The sequence below is a fragment of the Rhinopithecus bieti genome, unplaced genomic scaffold (genome assembly GCF_001698545.2).
Source record: "Rhinopithecus bieti isolate Rb0 unplaced genomic scaffold, ASM169854v2 scaffold_618, whole genome shotgun sequence".
Lineage (NCBI taxonomy): Eukaryota > Metazoa > Chordata > Mammalia > Primates > Cercopithecidae > Rhinopithecus > Rhinopithecus bieti.
The window spans coordinates 147432-169036 of record NW_016803195.1 but is presented as its reverse complement, the minus strand read 5'-3'; the positions used below and the strand labels follow the sequence as shown (position 1 = coordinate 169036).

At 38.0% G+C, this 21605-nt stretch overlaps 1 protein-coding gene across 3 annotated transcripts in view; it reads right to left on the bottom strand.

Moving 5' to 3' along the window:
• Positions 1–1823: 1823 nt before the first annotated feature.
• Positions 1824–21605, bottom strand: part of LOC108527348 (phosphorylase b kinase regulatory subunit beta) — a 115319-nt gene continuing 95537 nt past the window's right edge. The window contains exons 19-23 of one of the 3 annotated variants that reach the window (XM_017868558.1): positions 14363–14497; positions 9820–9949; positions 6848–6955; positions 4753–4909; positions 1824–4109 (exon numbers count right to left, since the gene is read on the bottom strand). In XM_017868558.1, the coding sequence (XP_017724047.1) occupies positions 4799–4909; positions 6848–6955; positions 9820–9949; positions 14363–14497 (484 nt within the window). In that variant the 3' untranslated portion in view covers positions 1824–4109; positions 4753–4798. The other 2 variants (XM_017868550.1, XM_017868567.1) reach the window with 2 other exon arrangements.

Below are 21605 nucleotides of genomic sequence, written 5' to 3'. Positions count from 1 at the left end.
AAGTCTTTAATCCATCTTGATTTAATTTTTGTGTAAGGTGCAATGAAGAGGTCCAATTTCAATTTTCTGCATATGGCTAGCCAGTTTCCCCAGTACCATTTATTAAACAGGGAATCATTTCCCCATTGCTTGTTTTTGTCAGATTTGTTGAAGATCAGATGGTTGTAGATGTGCAGTCTTATTTCTGAGACCTCTACTCTGTTCCTTTGGTCTATGTGTATCAGGACCATACTGTTTTGCTTACTGTAGCCTTGTAGTATAGTTTGAAGTCAGGTAGTGTGATGCCTCCAGTTTTGTTCTTTTTGCTTAGGATTGTCTTGGCTGTATGTGCTCTTTTTTGGTTCCATATGAATTGTAAAGTACATTTTTTTTCTGATTTTATGGAGAATGTCAATGATAGTTTAATGGGAATAGCATTGAATCTATAAATTACTTTGGGCAGTATGGCCATTTTCACATTACTGATTCTTCCTATCCATGAGCATGGAATGTTTTTCCATTTGTTTGTGTCCTCTCTTATTTCCTTGAGCAGTGGTTTGTAGTTCTCCTTGAAGAGGTCCTTCACTCCCCCTTGTTAGCTGTATTCCTAGGTATTTTATTCTCTTTGTAGCAATTGTGAATGGGACTTCATTCATGATTTGGCCCTCTACTTGTCTATTGTTGGCATATAGGAATGCTTGTGATTTTTGCACATTGATTTTGTATCCTGAGACTTTGTTGAAATTGCTTATCAGCTTAAGAAGCTTTTAGGCTGAGATGACGATGAGGTTTTCTAGATACAGGCTCATGTCATCTGCAAACAGACATAGTCTGACTTCTTTTCCTCCTATCTGAATACCCTTTATTTCTTTCTCTTGCCTGATTGCCCTGGCCAGAACTTCCATTATGTTGAATAGGAGTGGTGAGAGGCGGTATCCTTTTCTAGTGCCAGTTTTCAATGGGAATGCTTCCAACTTTTGCCCATTCAGTACGATATTGGCTGTGGGTTTGTCATAAATGGCTCTTACTTTTTTGAATATATTCTATCAATATGTAGTTTATCTAGAGTTTTTAGCATGAAGAGGTGTTGAATTTTATCAAAGGCCTTTTCTGTGTCTATTGAGATAATCATGTGGTTTTTGTTATTGGTTGTTTCCCCATTTTGATTTTTAAAAATTGAAATATGATGTTTTCAGGCTTAAATAACATGGCAGAAAATCTGGAAAACACCCTGTTTCTTAAAATGATGCTCTGAAAATGTAGTTGAATTTGATATTCAGTCAAGAGTTTCCAACAGACGTTGCTTGTACAATAAACTTATGCAGTGAATCTGCCATTGTGATAGAGGAGGCTTTAAATCAGATTTAAATCTTGTCATGCCTAAATAAATGTGCTAATATTTTCTGTCGGTCTCTAGTGCAGTTGTTAAAGCATTTGGGCTCTGTAGACCAAATGAAACTTCTAAATTTCATATGAGTTCTGTGTTCTAATTCTTATTATTATTTTTTTTTTGAGACGGAGTCTCGCTCTGTCGCCCAGGCTGGAGTGCAGTGGCCGGATCTCAGCTCACTGCAAGCTCTGCCTCCCGGGTTTATGCCATTCTCCTGCCTCAGCCTCCCGAGTAGCTGGGACTACAGGCGCCTGCCACCTCGCCCGGCTAGTTTTTTTGTATTTTTTAGTAGAGACGGGGTTTCACCGTGTTAGCCAGGATGGTCTCGATCTCCTGACCTCGTGATCCGCCCGTCTCGGCCTCCCAAAGTGCTGGGATTACAGGCTTGAACCACCGGGCCCGGCCTTCTTATTATTTTTTGCTTTTCTAATTAGAAAACAGGCATTGGCTTTTGTAAAGGTGAACATCAAGATTTACTGATTCTAAATATAACTTTCAGAACAATAAATTTTGAGTATCAAAGCACAAAGTCAATGCATGCCACAGATTCTGAATGCTTTCAGTAGTAGCACAGGAAAACTTCAGAATTTTGCATATGTAACATTTAAGCAGGAAGCTATCACTCAGAAAACATATTTGCAAATAATGTTTGATTTCAACTAGGATAACAGTTTTCTGGTAACTTTGCTCAGCTGTTCAGATTTTTTAAAAAGATTCTTAAAACTACAACACAGTTTACTTTCCTACAAATTTCGGCAAAGAAAAATTTTAAGTCTCTCCTTTCTTTAATTTCCAGTTTCCCCAGTTATGAAGTGTCAGTTCTCAATTCCCTCTCCATGGGCTTCATGCTTAAGTTTTTTTCAGGTGTAAGTTTTACAAATTAGCTTCACCCTTCATGAGTATCTTTTCATAAACTCCCTCAACACATTGAGTCAGGTAGTTTAATTCTATTCTTTTTCATATTCCCCTCCTTAGTTCGTTAGGGTCCAACTGTGTCTCATTCATCTCAATTTTGCCAACTAACATCCATACAATTTCTTATGCAAAATCTCGGCACTATACCGCAATGTTGTGAGAAATGTGACTGACAGCAGATTTTTCCATGTGCTCACGCATCCATTCATTTGGTATCAATTGATTCGATACTGAAGCCACTCATTCTTTCTTACATCCTTTCAAAACTCTACAAATAAGCTGCATTTTGTTATGTGGCAAATCTATCTTCTCAGGTGAAACACCAGTTAAGACTGATCAGAAAAACAACTTTGTTTGGGGCAAGGGCTCAAACTCATGGACCTTTTTTTTTTTTTTCTATTTAGGAAAGAAAGAAATAAAATTTAAATGTTTAATCTATTTCTACTTTTATTAAAGTTTAAGTAAACTGGGCAACTAAATGTGTATAATGGTAGGTACCATAGATTCTCTTCTATTTTACCTCTAAATCAATTAAATGAAAACACTCAGGAGCTTTAAGCTCAATCTTGTGAACCTAGGAACAAAGAATGTGTCCAGATATGTTCATTGATTCAGAAATAAAATTTAATGACTCTTAATGTTGTTTTTACTAGTACAAAGTAGGTTAACAGTCTTTAAATTTAACATATTTCTTTTTCTTTTTCTTTTTTTGAGATTTAGTCTTGCTCTGTCACCCAGACTGGTGTGCAGTGGCATGATTTCAGCTCACTGCAACCTCCATCTCCTGGTTCAGGCAATTCTCATGCCTCAGCCTCCTCAGTAGCTGGGTTTAAAGGCACGCACCACCATGCCTGGCTAGTTTTTGTGTTTTTAGTAGAGACAGCGTTTTCACCATGTTGGCCAGGCTGGTCTCGAACTCCTGACCTCAAGTGATCCACCTGCCTCAGCCTCTGCTGGGATTTCAGGTGTGAGCTACCGTGCCGAGCCTAAATTTAACATATTTCTGAACAATCATAGACACGTCCTATTTTTAGCAGGAGCTCAAAGAAAATGTTTGATAAGGTATAGATTTATTATATTTTAGTCCAACCCCTATATTTAGCAAATACAAAACCATAGTCATCTTTACAATGTAAAAATTGTAGAATATCTCTGTATACTAAAATATTATTAATAATGCAGTTTTTGAGAACCAAAATATCAGCTGGCTGACTTTGCTTTTATGATGTATATTAACATCTTTTAGCATGACAATACCACTAAGAGAAGTTCACCATTCTTTCAATATCTTTTGATGTCCAGTATGCACTACTAGTTGGCAAATTTATTTTAATGGCAGTATGGTAATAATTCAGTCCAAAGAGCAAAGATTCATTTTGATGAACTACTTGATCATAAAACATGTAGTGGCAAATTTTCAATTCATAAACTATTTTTATCACTCAGTGAGGATTACTCTTATAGCTGGCATAATCATAAGAACTTTTTCATATTTGATTAAAACCATTTACCATTACCATTAAATTGGCTGTGACATGCAAGAGGTCCACAAAGCTGCCAAGGATGTGGCAATCACCTCCCCAGCATGCTCAGTTTGTACATTACTGGCTGCCTTGATTAAGCTTGAACACGAAACACAACATACTTCAGCACATGTGTCTCAACAGAGCTTCCTACACCTTCCCCACTAGCTAATGAGACACGGATCATCATTGTTTGGCTTGACTTCTCCTTCCAGCAGCAGATTCATCACCGCCTTTGTCAAATAGCTGCATGTTCCTCTTTTTCCCAGGGGAGGAGTGTTGTAAAAGGAAGTCATGTCATCCTACAAAGGAAAACAGTAAGCAAGGCATTTGATCTTCTGTTTGTAAAGAGTTGACAGGTAAATCAGTGTCATCTTAGGGGAAAATAAATTCACATAAAGATTTCCCTATGGAAAATATGAGATTCCTGAGCTTTTCTTTCATTTTCCTGAGGTGCATGTAAAACAAAGACATTTTCAGTATTCTCTCCCTCGTTGATAATTTTTATTTACTTAGAGAACCTCTTTACAGTTGAACATAAAATATTAAACAGAGAACCTGGAAGGGCCTATATTAGGCAGTACACAGCAGCAACGTAGCCTGTCACTGCATTCTTATTGTCCTCAAAATTTAATTTTATAGCCTTCTGGAGTCTATGCTTCCTCTCTGATAAAACTTTTTTACGCTAACCATATAAAGGAAATTTATCTCTTTCTAGATTTCTTTTTTGTCAGAACTTCACAACTGAATTGACTAGTAATTAACTAAAAAGTAACATTAATTCCTCAAAAAAGGCAGACTGCCCCTCAAGTATCCTATTTTGCACCTGTGAATCTGTTTTATAAAGTAAATGAAAATACATTAGGGATATTTTAAAGAATTGAGACAATGAAAAAATTCTACAAACAACAACAACAACAACAACAACAAACGCTGTTTACTTACTTGTTTTTCAATTTCCTTTAGCCGACTCTGATCTTTTTGAAATTCATTAAATGCTTCTTTGACCAGTCTGTCTAGATCTACTTTGTCTTGAAATTCTAGCTCGGGGTTTCTTTCCAGTACAATGGATACAACCATAAGTAACTAGGAGAGACAGACACTGAAAGCCAATTATATGAACCATAATAGTGACATGTTTTCACTCTTTCATCAGAAGGATGGGTGATCCAAAGGATGTTCTGTATGATGAGGGGCTCAAGGATCACCTATGGAAGGAAGCTTCCTAATTTTGCAAGTTATCTGCATAAGTTCTGTTTGAAAAGTGCACCTTTTATTTTTCATTGTGTGTATCCCTAGATATGTTTTTTAGTCAGTTAAATAAAACCATTAACTTAGAAAAATGACTTTCCTAACCCATCGTGTACATAATACATGATACCCTATTCACCCAAAGTGTCTGAACTCTTTCTGGGCCTTTGGGTGTCAATCCTTGTTGGCAAGACACCAAAACATTGTCTGTGGAGAGAAGGGTCAGAGACCAAAGCCAGAGAAGCCAGGTGTGTTCAATGGAGACTCTGGACCTAAGTTCAGGATCAGATGACCTGGAGCCCAGGGCCAAGTGAGTATAAGTCTGTGATGCCACAGTAGTTTCTCAAGGGATGGCCATGTTTTAAAAAAATACATTTAACTGTGACCCCTGTGACAAGAGTTCTATTTCGTCTGTATAAACTATCTTAGTTTAATGAATCACCCTATTGCTTGGCCATCACATACACCCATCCTAAGTGGTAATGTTTATTTTAGATGCCAAATTCCTATAAACAAAAATAGTATCTGCATACGCAATAATTGGTAAAGGCTCTCTGATGATGTTTATGGCTCCTAATTTGTACACTGAACAGGAAACACGCCTCATAATTCCCAATTTGGGATTTTTACTGACTGTATTTTATCTAGCTGCTTCCAAAACAGAAACTGAAAGAACCAAAGGAAACACAGTAAAGTCCAGGGAAACCTTAGGGCAGGGCTTTAGCCATGAGAATACAAAGTTTTGCTGTAGGTCTAAAGGAAAATGTCTTCTGCAGAGGGAATGACCTCACTGTGGTCAACAAGAAGGATCTCTATGTCCACTGTATGTCCCAGATGCTGGGTACTAGACATGGAAAGCATTCACCCATCTCATAACCCCATCCTTTCCCAATCCATTCTGCCTCATGCTATGAAAATGATTGGCTGATACTGTTCCACATCCTGGGACATCAAAGAGGAGGCTGAATCTACTCAGCTCTGACTGCAGCTCCAGACATGCTAGATTGTAGGAGGTGCCACGTCCAGGTTGGCGGTCACACAGAGCTTCTGTAGCAATAAGACATATTATCTACCCTTGAGAAACACAAAAGTCGGAGGGATACATTCCTGGGGAAAGAGACAAAGTGCAGATGAGCTAAATATTAACCCATCAACTGGTGGCTTCTCTATGTATTTGGGGTGATGTTTAACATAACAAAAGGGCACATGTGTTCTGTTAATTTTACATGTAACTTTATACAGGGCAGAGATACAGCATGCAATGACATCTCTTCATATAGAGATGTCTAGAAAGATGTCCCTCAAAATATTAACAGCAATAATCTCTTGCTAGTGAGTGTGGGGTAAACTTTCATGTTATTTTCTATAATTTTCTAAACTGCTGAAACTTTCTACAACAGTTGTGCATTATTTCTGTGAATAGAAAAAAAAAAAGAAAACAAAGTGGATAGAAAAGGTCACTTCCTGTACTTTTATGATGTTGCTGATACACTTGATGCTGAGGGGTGAGTGTGTGGCTGAAAAACAGGGGTCAGTTCTCCCTTCCTGGAAGAGCCTGAGGTGTCTGAATTGCTCGTGTGCCTTGCCTTGGGTCAGGGGTGGCCATCTTCTTGAGGACTGGGCTGGGAGAGATCAGGGTTCCGGAAAGAATAGGGTTCTGCGTCTCATAGGAGAGATCAGCGTTCTGGAAAGAATAGGATTCTGGGTCTCATAGGCAGTTTCCCTTATACTAGTTTTCAGGGAGCAGAGAGAGGCATTTCTTCAGCAATCTTCATTTCTTACTACTCACCTCTACAACGATCTGTCTGTACTGTGGCTGGTCAATATTTCCCAACGTGTCTTCAACAAGGAGAGAGAAATTCATCTCATACATGGTCATATCTGACAGGGTTGGTTGCTGAAAAAAATAACTCCACATTAACATGCTGAACTGTTATGCTCTGGTTCTCATCTAACAGAAGACTTTCATTTTCTAATCATTAATAGTTTTCAGTTTTTATAAAACCTTGGGGAGCATTTTCAGCTACACAACTGGATTTTATATATGTCAAACTACTAAAGCCAACCAGCTGACTACTGTGATGAGATAAACCTTCCATTTTAGTAGTTACCTTCACTATATTAATGTTTTGAGAAAAGGACTATATTAGAAGACCACTTCAATACACAAAAGGAATAGCCAAACACCGAGACAACAAATAGTGTACATATTGCTTTCAGAATTTACACGAGAAGTTATGCTTGCTGTCAGGCTCCCGCACGGAAGTCACCTGCTATTGAATTTACATCATTTCTGTGGTAGTTCCTTTCTGAGCTGGCAGCGTAAAAATGCATACAAACAAGCAAAAACAATATTATGTGCAGAACTGGGAAGGAAACAGGAAAAAAGCGAAGCTAAAAGAGTTTCCTCTACTCTGCCCTTTATCTTTCATTTAAAACAAGAACATTGTGTAGTTTTCCATTCATTTTTAACAATCCAAATGAAAGCAGAAAATAAAATAAAATTCAAATCCAAATCTGGGCATCGGGAATATTCCTCAGAGGATGGAAGGGAAGGCTCTGAACATTAGCCTTGTATGGTGGAAAGCAGATGGGGTCACTAGATCATTACCAGAGAGGCAGAGATGATGAGACATACTTGTTTTCACCTCAATGATAATTTACAGTGAACTCAATCAGGTTCAGAACCATGTTTATCTACTTACCACTCAAAATGGGACCCAATGTTCTCTTTCAATCAAGTCACAGCAAAATTGTTCAGCCTGGTATAATAATGCTTTAGTCCTATATTCAATAGATATTCAATACAACTAACTACTGTATTTCATAGTCAATATAATCCAACATATTATTAATGTTTACAGGTAGTACCTAATTTGGGGAAAACAAAGTCCCATTGCTAAATATAGTTATAACTGGCTAGATCTCTAGCAATGGGCTTAATGGGGTTACAGAAGGAAAGGAAGACCCTTTCTTGGTTTCACATTAATTTCTTCTTAATAGATCTCATTTAAAAAGTCAATCTAGCTACTGTGCAACTAGAGAAGAGATACCAAGCTTGCCTTATTTCCTACTCTTCTGAAAGGACTTAGGGTAAGTAGTGTAGCACAGAAGAGAAAAGGCTCAGCAGCTACACTGCCAGGGGTCACACCCTGGGGCAGCTACTTACTACATGTGTGACCTTAAGAAAATCATTTAGCTGTGTTTCAGTGTCCTCTTCTGTCAAACTGGAATACTAATAACAAAGCATCTGCCTCAAAAGATTATCTAATGGATTAAATGAGCACTTAGAAAAGTGCTTGGTGCATAAAAATACTTAACATATATTTATTGTCATTATTGTTATTTTTAGCAAAGAGAGGATATTAGCAAAACAAGGATACTACATGTTAAGTGCCCCAGGCTGCCAGGTAATTAAATGAAAATCTGGTAAGTATTAGTGGGGGCTGAGAAAGAAGCTAACAAGCGATTGTGAGCATGCACTGCCCAGGTAGGCAGAGAGAAGGCCTTGCCAGAGGGTTCGCACTCCAGCAACGAGGCGCTGTTCTCTGCTCTCAAGAGATGGTGCTGCTCCTGAACAGTAATCATAAGGCACCCAGGAGAGGGTTGGGCCCTGCACTGACAGTCAAATGAAACTACTTGCAGTCTGTGAACAGTATAAAGAATACTTTTAAAATTTTATGCATTTTTTTGAAAAAGTAATATATTCACAGCATTCAAACTTTGAAAGGTTTAAAAGGGTTCCAGGGAAGAGCCCACACGGTCCTCCCAGTCACACAGTTCCTTTTACCAAAGACTAAGAAAAGAATACTACCAATTTCCTATGGGTCCTTCCAGAGACACTCTTAGGTAGACACATGCAAAATGTGTGTGGGTCTGTGCCTTTGAGAATACTTTATTTGTATAAAGAGCCACATCAAAATTTATTTGGTTGAGATTTCAACACTAAAAACAATTACAGTACTCTATTTCCAAAAGGCTAATCCTTCTCTTTTGTGTATAAGTAGAATGACTTAGATGCCAGGATTAAATAATCATATCAAAGAAGCAGGCCAGTGTATATCACATGGGAAACCATCAGAAGGAGAGGGCACTAACTCACTTGGACCACAGGTAAGGTATATTTGGAATAAAACAAGTGATTATCTGTCCAATGACCTAAAAAGTTACTGCATTTTTCACATTCAACACAATTCCTAAGTGGTGATTTCCTCATCCACAACACTACTAGGCCCCACTGTTTCTTAGGTCTGCTCTGGTTCTGTCTTTCCAATGCATGCTTTACTGTTTGTGAGGCCCCCCAGCACTGACCCACCACCACTTGGGGTAGTGAAGGGATACCCACGCTTGAAGTAAAGCCAATATAGGAAACTCTAAGCTGGTAAGTAAACAAAGGAAGGACAGCTTGCTCAGCAAGAGGTTTGGCCACGTGGTTTTTTAAAAGGGAATATCCTCAAAATATCTAAAATATGACAATACCAATAATTTTTTTTATTAAATACAACTTTCAGCAATATATCCATTTGGTAAAGTGAGCCTTTTCTGCCTACAGGGACACTAAATTTGAAAATAAAAGTAACTCAGATTGGGGAAAACAATTTTCAATCCAATTGATTAGACTTATTTTCTAGTATTTCATCCCTTCTTTGAAAAAACTCTTAGAATGCTGAAAAGGAGAAAAGTTATTTGCAGGGCAGGAGGAAAGGATTCACTATCCTTTGCGAAATCCCCTTTCTTTACGTGAACATGGTGGGGCTTTACCTGAGGCAAATGCTTCCCAGCGACAATGATGCCATTGGGCGTGCGCTCCAGGATCTGCCACACTCGGTCATAGAACCCGGTGGGAGTTCTATTCAAAGACCCATCGATCTGACGCCTGTTCAGCCAACATCTGTAACAAAAGGCAAATGTCTTAGAGTTGAAGAACAAGCTTGTTCTGGTAGAAAGCAGGGCTTTCAATATGAACTAATTGTTCCGATAGGGTAAGCAATAAAAGCCAAAGCCAATCAATGATGCATATCTCCGTGTGTTACAGAGGCTAGTAAATATTTCATAATGAAAACAGGGCTGGCAGGACAGGAGGAAGTCTCTAAGATTCTAAAAAATTTAATAGACAAAATGTTATTCTCTAAGTAAGCTATGAATTGCTCAGTACATGCTCAAATGATTTTCAAATATACAAAGCAGCTCCCTTTAAAAATGCAGCAGCTGTGAATTTCATAATAACTTTATGTTGTTTTCACATATAATAAAATGTAAGCTCCATGAAGGCATGGAAATCATATAATTTGATCACTCCTATACACCTCTCCCCGAAAGGTGCTTCGTAAACAATTAAAAGTGAATTGAAATAAGTGATGTTCCAAAAAAGCATTTTAATATAGAATAAATTCACCTTATTTTAAATTTATAAGAAGTTTGCCATTTAAACATACAGCCTAAAGTTCTCTTGCTGAAAAAAAGATATTAAAATCTTACATTATTAATAACGAATGTAGTGATACACCAAAATTTTAGGAAACTTTTATTTGTTCATGGGGATGGCCATTAAAGCCATTTTAAATCTTAAAGACTGGTAATACCATCATTCACAAAACTTGCTAAAAATGGCAGAATTTGAATAATTGGGAAAAGGGGAACCCACACAGTGACAAAAGTAACATATTCTTGGCAAAAGGCGAAGGACAGATACATTTCTTTACTCTTTCTTTCTCTTTTCTCTCTCTCTCTCTCTCTTCTCTCTCTCTCCCTCTCCTCTCTCTCTCTTTCTTTCCTTTTCACAGGTCTTGCTGTGGTCCACCCAGGCTGAAGTGCCAATTGGCTCAATCATAGCTCGCTGCCAAACTCAACTCCTGGGCTACAAGCGATCCTCTCACCTCAGCCTTTCCAGTGGACTAAGGATTACAGGCATTGCACTTTACCATGGTCTCTGGGTTAGCGTTTTTAAATTTTTTTGTTGAGGACCCAGGGGCCTGGGCTATGTTGTCCAGTGATGGTATGTGAGCTCCTGGCCTTCAAAGTAGAATCCTCCTGCCTTGGCCCTCCCAAAAGTAGGCTAGGGATTTATAGGCATGAACCAACCAGGCACACAAGCCCAGGAACCACGTTTTTTACACTTAGTATTTTAAAAGACAGCGAGTGAAATTATACTCAATTACAAGAGGAATATGTCATGACCAACACTATTCTTAGGGTAACGGACCAAATAGCTATTGCACGGATACAGATAAACAGGAAAAGAAACATTTTTTAGCTCTGGAAAAAAGAGGAACTAATGAAAATTTATCACCTACATAGGTAAGACCAGGCATCCATTTTTGGATAGCAATAAAATTTCTTTTAATAGGTACAAAGCACTAGGTATTGCTGGGTTTTAGTGTTTCACCAAAGTGACAAAGCTTCATAAGGGTTCCTGTGATGTTGTTTTACTTTAGGAAGTTTAACTGGATAACCCACGAACTGCCTGCGATTTATTTTCCCCTCAGCTCCCCTTTGTTTGGCCATTAAAATAGATATGTTATTTTGGAGGTTATTAATGAAGTTACGATTAATATTTTAAAAAGGTGAGATACTTAGTAGGACAAACAGGAAAAAAGTAGAAATGTGGAGAATACTCACAATGGGGAGGTAGAAAATATATTTTGAAGATCCTTTCATTTTTTCTTTCTCATTTTGAAAAATTTCAGACTTACAGAAAAGTCATGAATATAAATCATAAAGTTCCTGTATACTCTTAACTTCCCTTCTCCTTTTTTTTTTTTTTTTTTTTTTTTGAGACAGGGTCTCTATCACTGAGGCTGGAGTGCAGTGGTGTGATCTCGACTCTCTGCAGCCTCAACTTACTGGTTTCAGGTGATCCTCCCACGTCAGCCTCCTGAGTAGCTGGAACTACAGGCGCATGCTGCCACACCTGGCTAATTTTTGTGTTTCTTGTAGAGATGGGGTCTTGCCACGTTGCCCAAGCTGGTCTCAAATTCCTGGGCTCAAGCAATCTGCCTGCCTCAGCCTCCCAAATTGTTGGGATAACAGGTGTGAGCCATCGTGCCTGGCCTTCCCCTACTCTTATTATCTTACATAACCATAGTATAAAACTAGGAAGTAAACAATGATACAATACTATTAATTAATCTATGGATCTAATTCAAATTTTGTCGATTTTACCACTAATATTCTTGTTTTGGTCCAGAATCCAAACCAGGATTGGTGTTTAGTTTCCATGTTTCCTGAGGCTCCTCTAGCAGTTTCTTGGTTGTCCTTTATTCTTTCATAACTTTGACACTTTAGAAATGTCAGTTATTTTGTAAGATGTACCTCAGTTTGGGTTGGTCTGATGTTTCCTGATGAATGGACTGACATGCATTTTTGGCAAGAGTATCTAGAAGTGATGTTGTGCACATTTCTTATTTATTTACTTATTTTTATAGAGATGGGATCTTGGAATATTGCCCAGGCTAGTCTCAAACTTGTGGGCTCAAAGGACCCTCCTGCCCCAGCCTCCAAAAATGCTAGGATCACAAGCTTAAGCCACCACGCCCGGCCCATCATACGCCTTTCAATGCATCATATCAGGGGTTATATGATGTTCATGTGTCTTATTACTGGTGATGTTCACCTTAATCTTTTGGTTAAGGTAGAGTCAGCTGGGTTTCTCCACTGTAAAGTCACTATTTTCTCCTTTACAATTAGTAAGTATCTTGAGTGGAAACACATTGGAATGATGAAACTCTCCATTTTTCATCATACTTTCATGCAATGATGGTTTTTGCCGGCAACAATAACTGTTGTATTTGTCTATTTCTGTCATCCTATCTATACTTATAATTGGAATTCTATTATAAGAAAGGGTCTCTTCACTCCCATTTGTCTGTTTACATCAGCATAGACTCATGGGTATGTAAGAATGTTTCTTCCTATTTTCCACTGGGATTCTGGTTGTCTTTCCCTCAATTTTTAAGAATTCTTGGTTATAAGCTCTTTTGGCATATGTTTTGTTTCAGTTTCTCAGTTGTCTTTTGCCATTGGTTGTCTACTTTTTGCCATACAAAGTGCTGTTTTTAATTTTCACATAGTCTTATTAACTTTTTCTTTCGTTGTCCTTGGGTTGAGCCATTATTAGAAGGTCTTTCCCATACTAAGGGTAAAAAGGAATGTCATCATGTCTTCTTGTTTTGTATTATTTCATTTTTTACATTTAGATTTCTAATCTATTTGGAGTGTATTCTTATGTGTGGTATAAACTACAGGTGTGATTTTATCTTTTTGCAAATGGCTATCCAGTTGTCTCATGACTATTTAAAAAGTCCATCCTTGGCCTCTGTCACACATTAAATTTCCATATATACTTGGGGGTCTATTTCTGGACTTTCTATTCTGTTCAACTCTTTTGTCTGTTGTGTACCAATATCACACTGTTTTAATTACAGAGGCTTTATAGTATGTTTTAATGTCTAGCAGGGCAAGTCATTCTTTCATGTTTTTCTGATTATTCTTATATGTTTGGTTTTTCCATATGAAGTTTTGTATTAACTTGTCTTAACCTCATAAAAAGAGCTTGTTGAAATGTTATTGGAATTGAATTATATTTACAACTGACATCTTTGTAACATGAATGTTCTTATTTAAGAACAAGGATGCCCTTCCATTTATTCAAATCTACTTTTGTGGAAGACAGCTTTCGTAAAAGGCCTAGGCAGATTTTTCTAGGCATATAACTATACCATTTGGTAAATGCCAGGCACAAACGTACTCAATAAATACTTTCCTAAATACTTACATTAAAGCTATTTCTGTAATGAAAAAGTTCTTCAAGTCAACACAATCCATAAGTATTTGTTTTGTTCTTAGTGTAAGCTTAGCACAAGTCTAGGAAAGGGTTTAGCACTGAAGTCTATTTAGGGAGACAAAGCCACAGGCAACATATTTAAATAATGTTACCAAACCCAATCCTATCTGCCAAAATGCTGGGAGGAGACGGTGAGTGCCACAAAGGTTCAGAAAAGGAAATTGACTTCAGAAAGTGGTATGAGGTGTTACATTTTGCACAGAATAATAAAAATGAAGAAATGCTTATACACTACATTGGAAAAAAAGTATAAAATTAAAATCAATGCAAAATAATAATTGAGGAGAGACATTTTGATTGGTCTTTCTATTTATACTTTCTATTTAGTGGGGTGGCCTCTGATACTCTGTTGCATTTTATTTCTTATTAATGTCTTATCAATTTCATAGATATATCAAGCTAAACATTATGAAGTTATTGTAAATCCAGAGTATCATGTAGGTAACAAGGGGCCCTCATTACCTTCCATTCTGTTGAGGCTGCAGAATATCCAGCAGAAGCTGTTTAACTTCACTAGGTGATAGCTGATACAAGTCCAAGGCTGGCTTGTCTCCACCACGGATCTGAAGTTCGTACTCCATGGCATGGATGATCCATCTGAAATAAAACAGGGAAGCATGAATCAATAACTCTTGAAATAAAATCACCTTCTGCTTCTGTCAGTAATGCCTTTACAGCACTGACCCATTCAAAGGAGAATGAAGAAGAGGCCATTTGAATTTCCTGAACCGTTGATACAATTACTTCCATCAAGATTATGTGACATGATCAGACTCTTAAAAATGAGGCCTGCCCTTGCACAGGTGGTGAGGTTGTACAACATTAAAATAGGTAAGTACTTAGGTTCTTAGCAAGTGAGATTTTACCCATCCATTGTGGTGTTATTCTGTACACAAACAGCTGCCACACTATATTTTCTTAACACTAGATACATGCAAAAAAAAAAAAGGAAAGAGAGCAAGAGAGAGAAACAATACATTTCAAGAAATAGGCTGAGGCCGGGTGCGGTGGCTCAAGCCTGTAATCCCAGCACTTTGGGAGGCCGAGACAGGTGGATCACGAGGTCAGGAGATCGAGACCATCCTGGCTAACACCGTGAAACCCCGTCTCTACTAAAAAATACAAAAAACTAGCCGGGCGAGGTGGCGGGTGCCTGTAGTCCCAGCTACTCGGGAGGCTGAGGCAGGAGAATGGCGTAAACCCCGGAGGCGGAGCTTGCAGTGAGCTGAGATCTGGCCACTGCACTCCAGCCTGGGTGATAGAGCGAGACTCCGTCTCAAAAAAAAAAAAAAAAAGAAATAGGCTGAGATATGCTATTATGTAAATGTTCCTTTCTCTGAAATCTCAAGCTTTTTTTTTAAAACCAATTTCCTTTACTTTGTAGTCATTCCTTTGGGGTGAGAGGAGCCAGACAAGTACCTGTCTTTGAAATATAAGGATACAATTAGTTATAACTTAGTTACAGTTGTACATTAAAGATGTACTTTAACCAATAGGTTGCATAAGAGCCAAAATATTTAATTATTTTATGTGTAAATAATTTTTTGAGGAGATTTTAAAAAGCATTTTTGTAGATTAATTTCATTTCTTTCATTTACTATATTCTGAGGACAGAACTCAGATAAACTAGTTATGAAAACCAAAGAAAACTCTGGAAATAATACTGTGCCTTAGGGAATGAGAAATTTATACACGATTAGGAAAAGCCAGGGAATTAGTTTTACACAGCAGATTCCTATGCTTCATCCTTAAATCCTTTAGCGAACGCTGCATAACAAACACAGGCAGTGCAACTGAGCATCTGGAAATAATGCATCTTTATTCACCCATGCTGCCTTTCTCCCCCATGCCTTCTCTTTCTTTTGATACACTTCCTTGAAAGACAACCTACAAGGATATTGTAGGTACAGAGATGAAAATGTTAGGGTAGATGTATTCAAAAGATTAAAGTTCTTTTTTCTGCCAATGCTGGTTTGTAAAACAACAGTGATGCATCCTCATGGGATGACTAATGTCTCTCGATGTAGAGAACAGTAAGAAAAAATGCTAAACCTTACTGGTTGAGCCAGAGAGGGTGTCAACCAGGCCTGCTAGGCCAGGCCATAAGCCACAGGGTGACATGTATCAAGTTCTATGACAGTTCTAACCTCTACTGCCCTGAGCTCAGACAACTCTCAGCTCTTCCTACCTTCTCCCCTATTGCTTGTTGGTGCCATTTCTGGAAGTTGGGAGTTTAGTCTAGGGTAACACTGAGATGGATTATAAAGGCATGAGAGATACACAAGGATGAAACATACTAATATTTTAGAAATCAATACTATTACTGTTGATACTATGTAATGAATATTTAATAGCTGTTCATTGGTAAGAGCAATAAAGATGAAGTATTTACAAACAACAAATGCCTGAAAGCTTCCTGTTATATACAACAACAGAATATGTAACAGAATTAAGATTTACCATTTATATTTCTCTAGCCAGTCGAAAAGAAAAACTGGACTACACCTATGTTACTGGCAAAGACTAGGCTTTCTTTTTATCGTCCTCATTCTTACTTACTGTATTTAGCGAAAATGTTACACAAGCATAAAAGTAAAAAGAACATAGTTCTTTTGGATGCTTTGATGTTTAAGCTGCTTAGGAAATTAGCTAGTACAGCAACATTTTAGTTACTATAAACTACTCAGTGGGCCTTTTCTTTAAATTAAAATTTATATTTTATTTTATGGACTAGGCATAGAATTGTCTTCTATTTATTTTATTTATTTATTTTATTCATTTCTTTACTTAGATTTAAAACTTACATTTGAGGCAGCTTAGAATAACAGAAGGAATACTGAATTAAAAATCGAAAGACCTGCCTGTTGGTCTCCTCAATAAGTCAATAGAATGAAAAGGAAAGTGGGAGTTTCTGCTGTAGATGAAGTGATTTAAGAGATATAACCACTAATACCATGAGCCTTGTTTTATGTCATGATTCCAAAACAGACCAACTATAAAAAGTCATTTCAGGGATAACCCAGAGAAATTTAAATAAGAATTGAATATCTGGTGATATTAAAAAAATTACTGCTAATTTTGGTGGCTATGATAATGGTATTGGGATTATTGAGATAATGTCCTTTTTTTGAGATATATACTCACTAAAATATTCACAGGTAAAAGTTAAATGTCTGGGATTTGCTTTATAATATACTATAGCAAAATAAAAGATAAAGCAAATATAGCAAATACAAATAGCTAAGCACTACTTATATCCACTAAATAATGAGTATTTGGGAATGCACCAAATAATTCATTATACACTTAAAATTCTTCATAATGAAAAACAAAGACAGACTTAAATACTAATTCTGTCACTTACCAACTGTGCCCCATTGGCAGGTTACTTTCCAAATGGGAATACTACTATTACTCATTGAACTTACTTTTTGAAATTATTTTGAGGAACAAATAATGTCTATAAAAAGGCTCTGAAATGTTAAAGAGTCATAAAATGTTAGTAAACTCTTGTTATGTGACTTCTTAAACTCAGGTTAGAGGAAGGTAATGCAAATTTTTAACTGAAGTCTTGGAGTTACTTAAGCCAAGTATCACAGTCAATTAACTTCAGGAGGTATCTTCTAAAATAAGTAACATTTTATTTTAAAAGGCTTACTTTTAAAGTCTTCCACTAACTTGAATTATTAAAACTAAACACAGTTTATCACATTTATCTTTTAAAATCCTTAGTATCACGCACAAAGATAGCTGGAGACCTTAATGTTTTCCCTTAGACTTCCTTCTATTTACAAAATCTCAGCAGTTTTGTGGGCAAATTATTGACAGCATTGTTCTCAAAAATCATCAAAGAAAGAAGGTTGTTCATTCATTCAAGCACAAATAAATACAATCTGTCATATTATTAAAATACATTTATTGGCCGGGTGCGGTGGCTCATGCCTGTAATCCCAGCACTCTGGGAGGCCAAGGTGGGCAGATCACGAGGTCAGGACATCGAGACCATCCTGGCTAACATGGTGAAACCCTGCCTCCATTAAAAATACAAATACAAAAAATTAGCTGGGCGTGGTGGTGGGTGCCTGTAGTCCCAGCTACTTGGGGCGCTGAGGCAGGATAATGGTGTGAACCGGTGTGAACCCAGGAGGTGGAGCTTGCAATGAGCCCAGATCATGGCACTGCACTCCAGCCTGGGCAACAGAGTGAGCTCTGGGAAGGAAGGAAGGAAGGGAGGGAGGGAGGGAGGAAAGGAGGGAGGGAGGCAGGCATTTATTCATTAAAATTGTTGGTCAAAGTAATCTTTTATTCTTTGGAATTCTTCAAATAAAATGGCAAAACAGCCTTAGACATAAACTATACAACTATTAATAGCTGTCAGAAATCTACAGAAAGTAAATTACCAAGTAGTAACACAGTTAAGAATATCAAAGACATTTTATCCATTTGTAGGACTACTAATAAAGGAGGACATAGGAAAATCAGGCTAATTATCCCTCATTCCCAATGACAAGGGCCATAAAATCTGATATTGATCATTTTAGTACAAAAGCTTTTTTTTTTTTTGAGGAGTCTCACCCCGTCACCCAGGCTGGAATGCAATGGCGCGATCCTGGCTCACCACAACCTCCGGCTCCCAGGTTAAAGTGATTCTCCTGCCTAAGTCTCCTGAGTAGCTGGGATTACAGGCATGCACCACCACGCCCGGCTACTTTTTGTATTTTTAGTAGAGACGGGGTTTCACCATGTTGGATGGGCTGGTCTTGAACTCCTAACCTCGTGATCTGCCCACCTCGGCCTCCCCAAGTGCTGGAATTACAGGCGTGAGCCACTGTGCCTGGCCAGTACAAAATCATTTAAATACAAAATGGGGAAAGGAAACGATGGATGCGAGGATGGAAGGAAGGAAGGAAGGAAGGAAGGAAGGAAGGAAGGAAGGGAGGAAGGAAGGGAGGAAGGAAGGGCAAAAGAAAGAAAACGTGGAAGGTCAAAATAATGAAGGTTATGGATGGCCCAGATCCTTATACATTCAGTCTGTCTAAGAGCCAGAGGTGCTCTACTTGCCAATAAGCAAATGAGAAAGTGGTAGATTCACACGACTGACCAAATCAGCCTTCACATATATCCAAGTTTGACTTGAGGACAATGAATTCTTTGGGACTGCTGGAAAAGCGGAAAAAGGAATATTAGTATTCCTCAGACAGTTCTGGGAATAAGCTTATCCTTTTAAAAACACTCTTGTTTGGAGGTTAGTAAGGATACAGTGTGTGTATCCTTTTTTGAGATATGGTCTTACTTGGCGCCCAGGGTAGAGTGCAGCTGTGTGATCTTGGCTCACTGCAACATCCACCTGTTAGGCTTAAGCAATCCTCCCACCTCAGCCTCCCGAGGAGCTGGGACTACAGGCAGGCACCACCACACCCGGCTAATTTTTAATTTTTTTGTAGAGAAGGGGTTTTGCCATGTTGCCCAACTGGTCTCAAACTCCTGGGCTCAAGTGATTTACCCACCTTGGCCCCTCAAAGTTCTGGGATTACAGGTATGAGCCACTGCACCTGACCAGCTGAAATTTTCTGGAAAAAAAAAATGCCATACAGAATAGAACTGATCCTTGGAAAAAAAAATAATTTTTTAAAATAATCATTTTAAGATTTCAATATAATACAAGGATCTGCTAAGTTTGCTGTTAAACAAATGATTAGATGATTTTGTGCAAACATTTAACTAAGCCATATGTTATGGGCTGAATTCTTTCTCCCCCACCAAATTCATATGTTGAAGCCCTAACTCCAATGTGATGGTATCTGGAGATGGGGTCTTTGGGAAGCAATTAGGTTTAGATGAGGTCATGAGGTTGGGGCCCTTATGCTGGGATTAGTACCCTTATAAGATGATATATCAGAGAGCTCTCTCTCTCCAACAGAGGACACAGAAGACACAGAAGGCAGCTGTCTGCAAGCCAGGAGGAAAGCCCTCACCAGAAACCAAATCGGCAGGGACCCTGACCTTGGCCTTTCCAGCCTGCAGATAGTGAGAAAATAAATTTCTGTGTTTAAGCTATTCCATCTATGGCATTTTGTTATGGAAGCCAGAGCTGACACACCAAATGACAGAAGATGGGAAAGTTGCAAGAAGGGACTTTTTTGGCTTGATTCATATTAATATGGAGAGGAGTACAATTTGATGAGGCAAACTGAGCTCTGTGGTGACTGAAGGATGTGGACTCACTCTATCACTGATCCAATCACAATATAATAGGGGTAGGGGAGCTTCATCATCTCACCTCCTTATCTCATATCAAATGTCAAAAGCAAAGACCTCGGAATGAGTATCAGAACTGTGCTAATGAACTTGGTGCCATAATTATTTTCTCTTTCCTTTAGTGCATAAGCAATGTTATAGTCTGCTATCTATGACAACAATGGCTCTCTCTAAGCTTCGAATGTGTGATCCACAGATACAGTTTCGGGCATCAGAGGACAAGGAATGTCTGGATCATAATTGCTTACAGAGGATGTCCTGGCAGTATGAAAAGCAGAGATGAAAAAGGCTTGATAACATATAGCCTCTGGGGTTATCTCTAAGTAAAGCTTGACTGACAGACCTGCAGCGGAAAGCAGTTGATTGGAGGTCTTTACAGTAATGGGCCTGTCAGGAACTTGATCTATTTCAACAGGAAAGCTGGAGCACAAATCAATAATGAGACAGCAAATCAAATCATTATCAGACCAGAATACCATTCCTGTGAGCAGGTTAATTTTGTTCACTGGAGCGCCTGATAGCAGTAAAGTTGAAGAAATTGCATTGGCAAGATTAACCTTGGAAAAAAGAGAAAAGGGACATGGTGCTATTGGTTTAAAAGCAGTTGAAGTAGTGGGTAATGTAAATAAATAAAATTTAAAAAGCACTGAGAGAGAGTAGTTAAACCAGAGATGAAAGTATACACAGTGCAAGGGAATTCTGGGTAAGAGGTACCATGATTAAGGCAAATGTTCTTATTTCTTATGTCCATTTAGCCTAGTGAATGCTGGCATTCCAAGAAGAATATGGTATCAAACGTGACCAATCAATCTCTTTAATCATAATTAACATTTAAAAGAGAGAAACAATACCCAAAAGCCAAGTAAGAATGAGTCTGATGTGCTTATTGTACCATAAAGCAGAAAAAAAATAACATATTCTATAAATTCCCTCCCTATCTTTCTTTTAAAATTGTGCCACAACCAGTACAATACACAAAGGACTAACTCAGAAGTAGTTACATGTTCAACAATTCATAGGAAATTTGACATTCAAGGACTCTATAAATGAATAATTTGCTCACCAATTTTAAGCAAATGAAAAACCTTCCAGGGACTAATTCAAGGTAAAATTTGTAAAGAAACATACTGAGTATGTATTTGCTGCTGCTAATAAACAAATATGCAAGGGGCCCATTCACTTAAAAGGGCTCAGGTCTTAGTATAATTTATTAAGGATGAAGTCTAATAAAAACATAGAAGACACAAAAGTATCTTTTTACTCTTCAGAAGGGCACTATCACAAGCCCCACAGACAGGATGACAGTTACCTGAAATTGTCTGATATCCCTAGAGAAGAAACAGCATTCCCAAATCTTTGTTACTGTGGTGGGAAAGTGCTGTGGGCATAGGTCTGAGGGGATTTCAGGGCGTTTGCCACAGGTGTCATGAGTGTCTACCAGGTGACG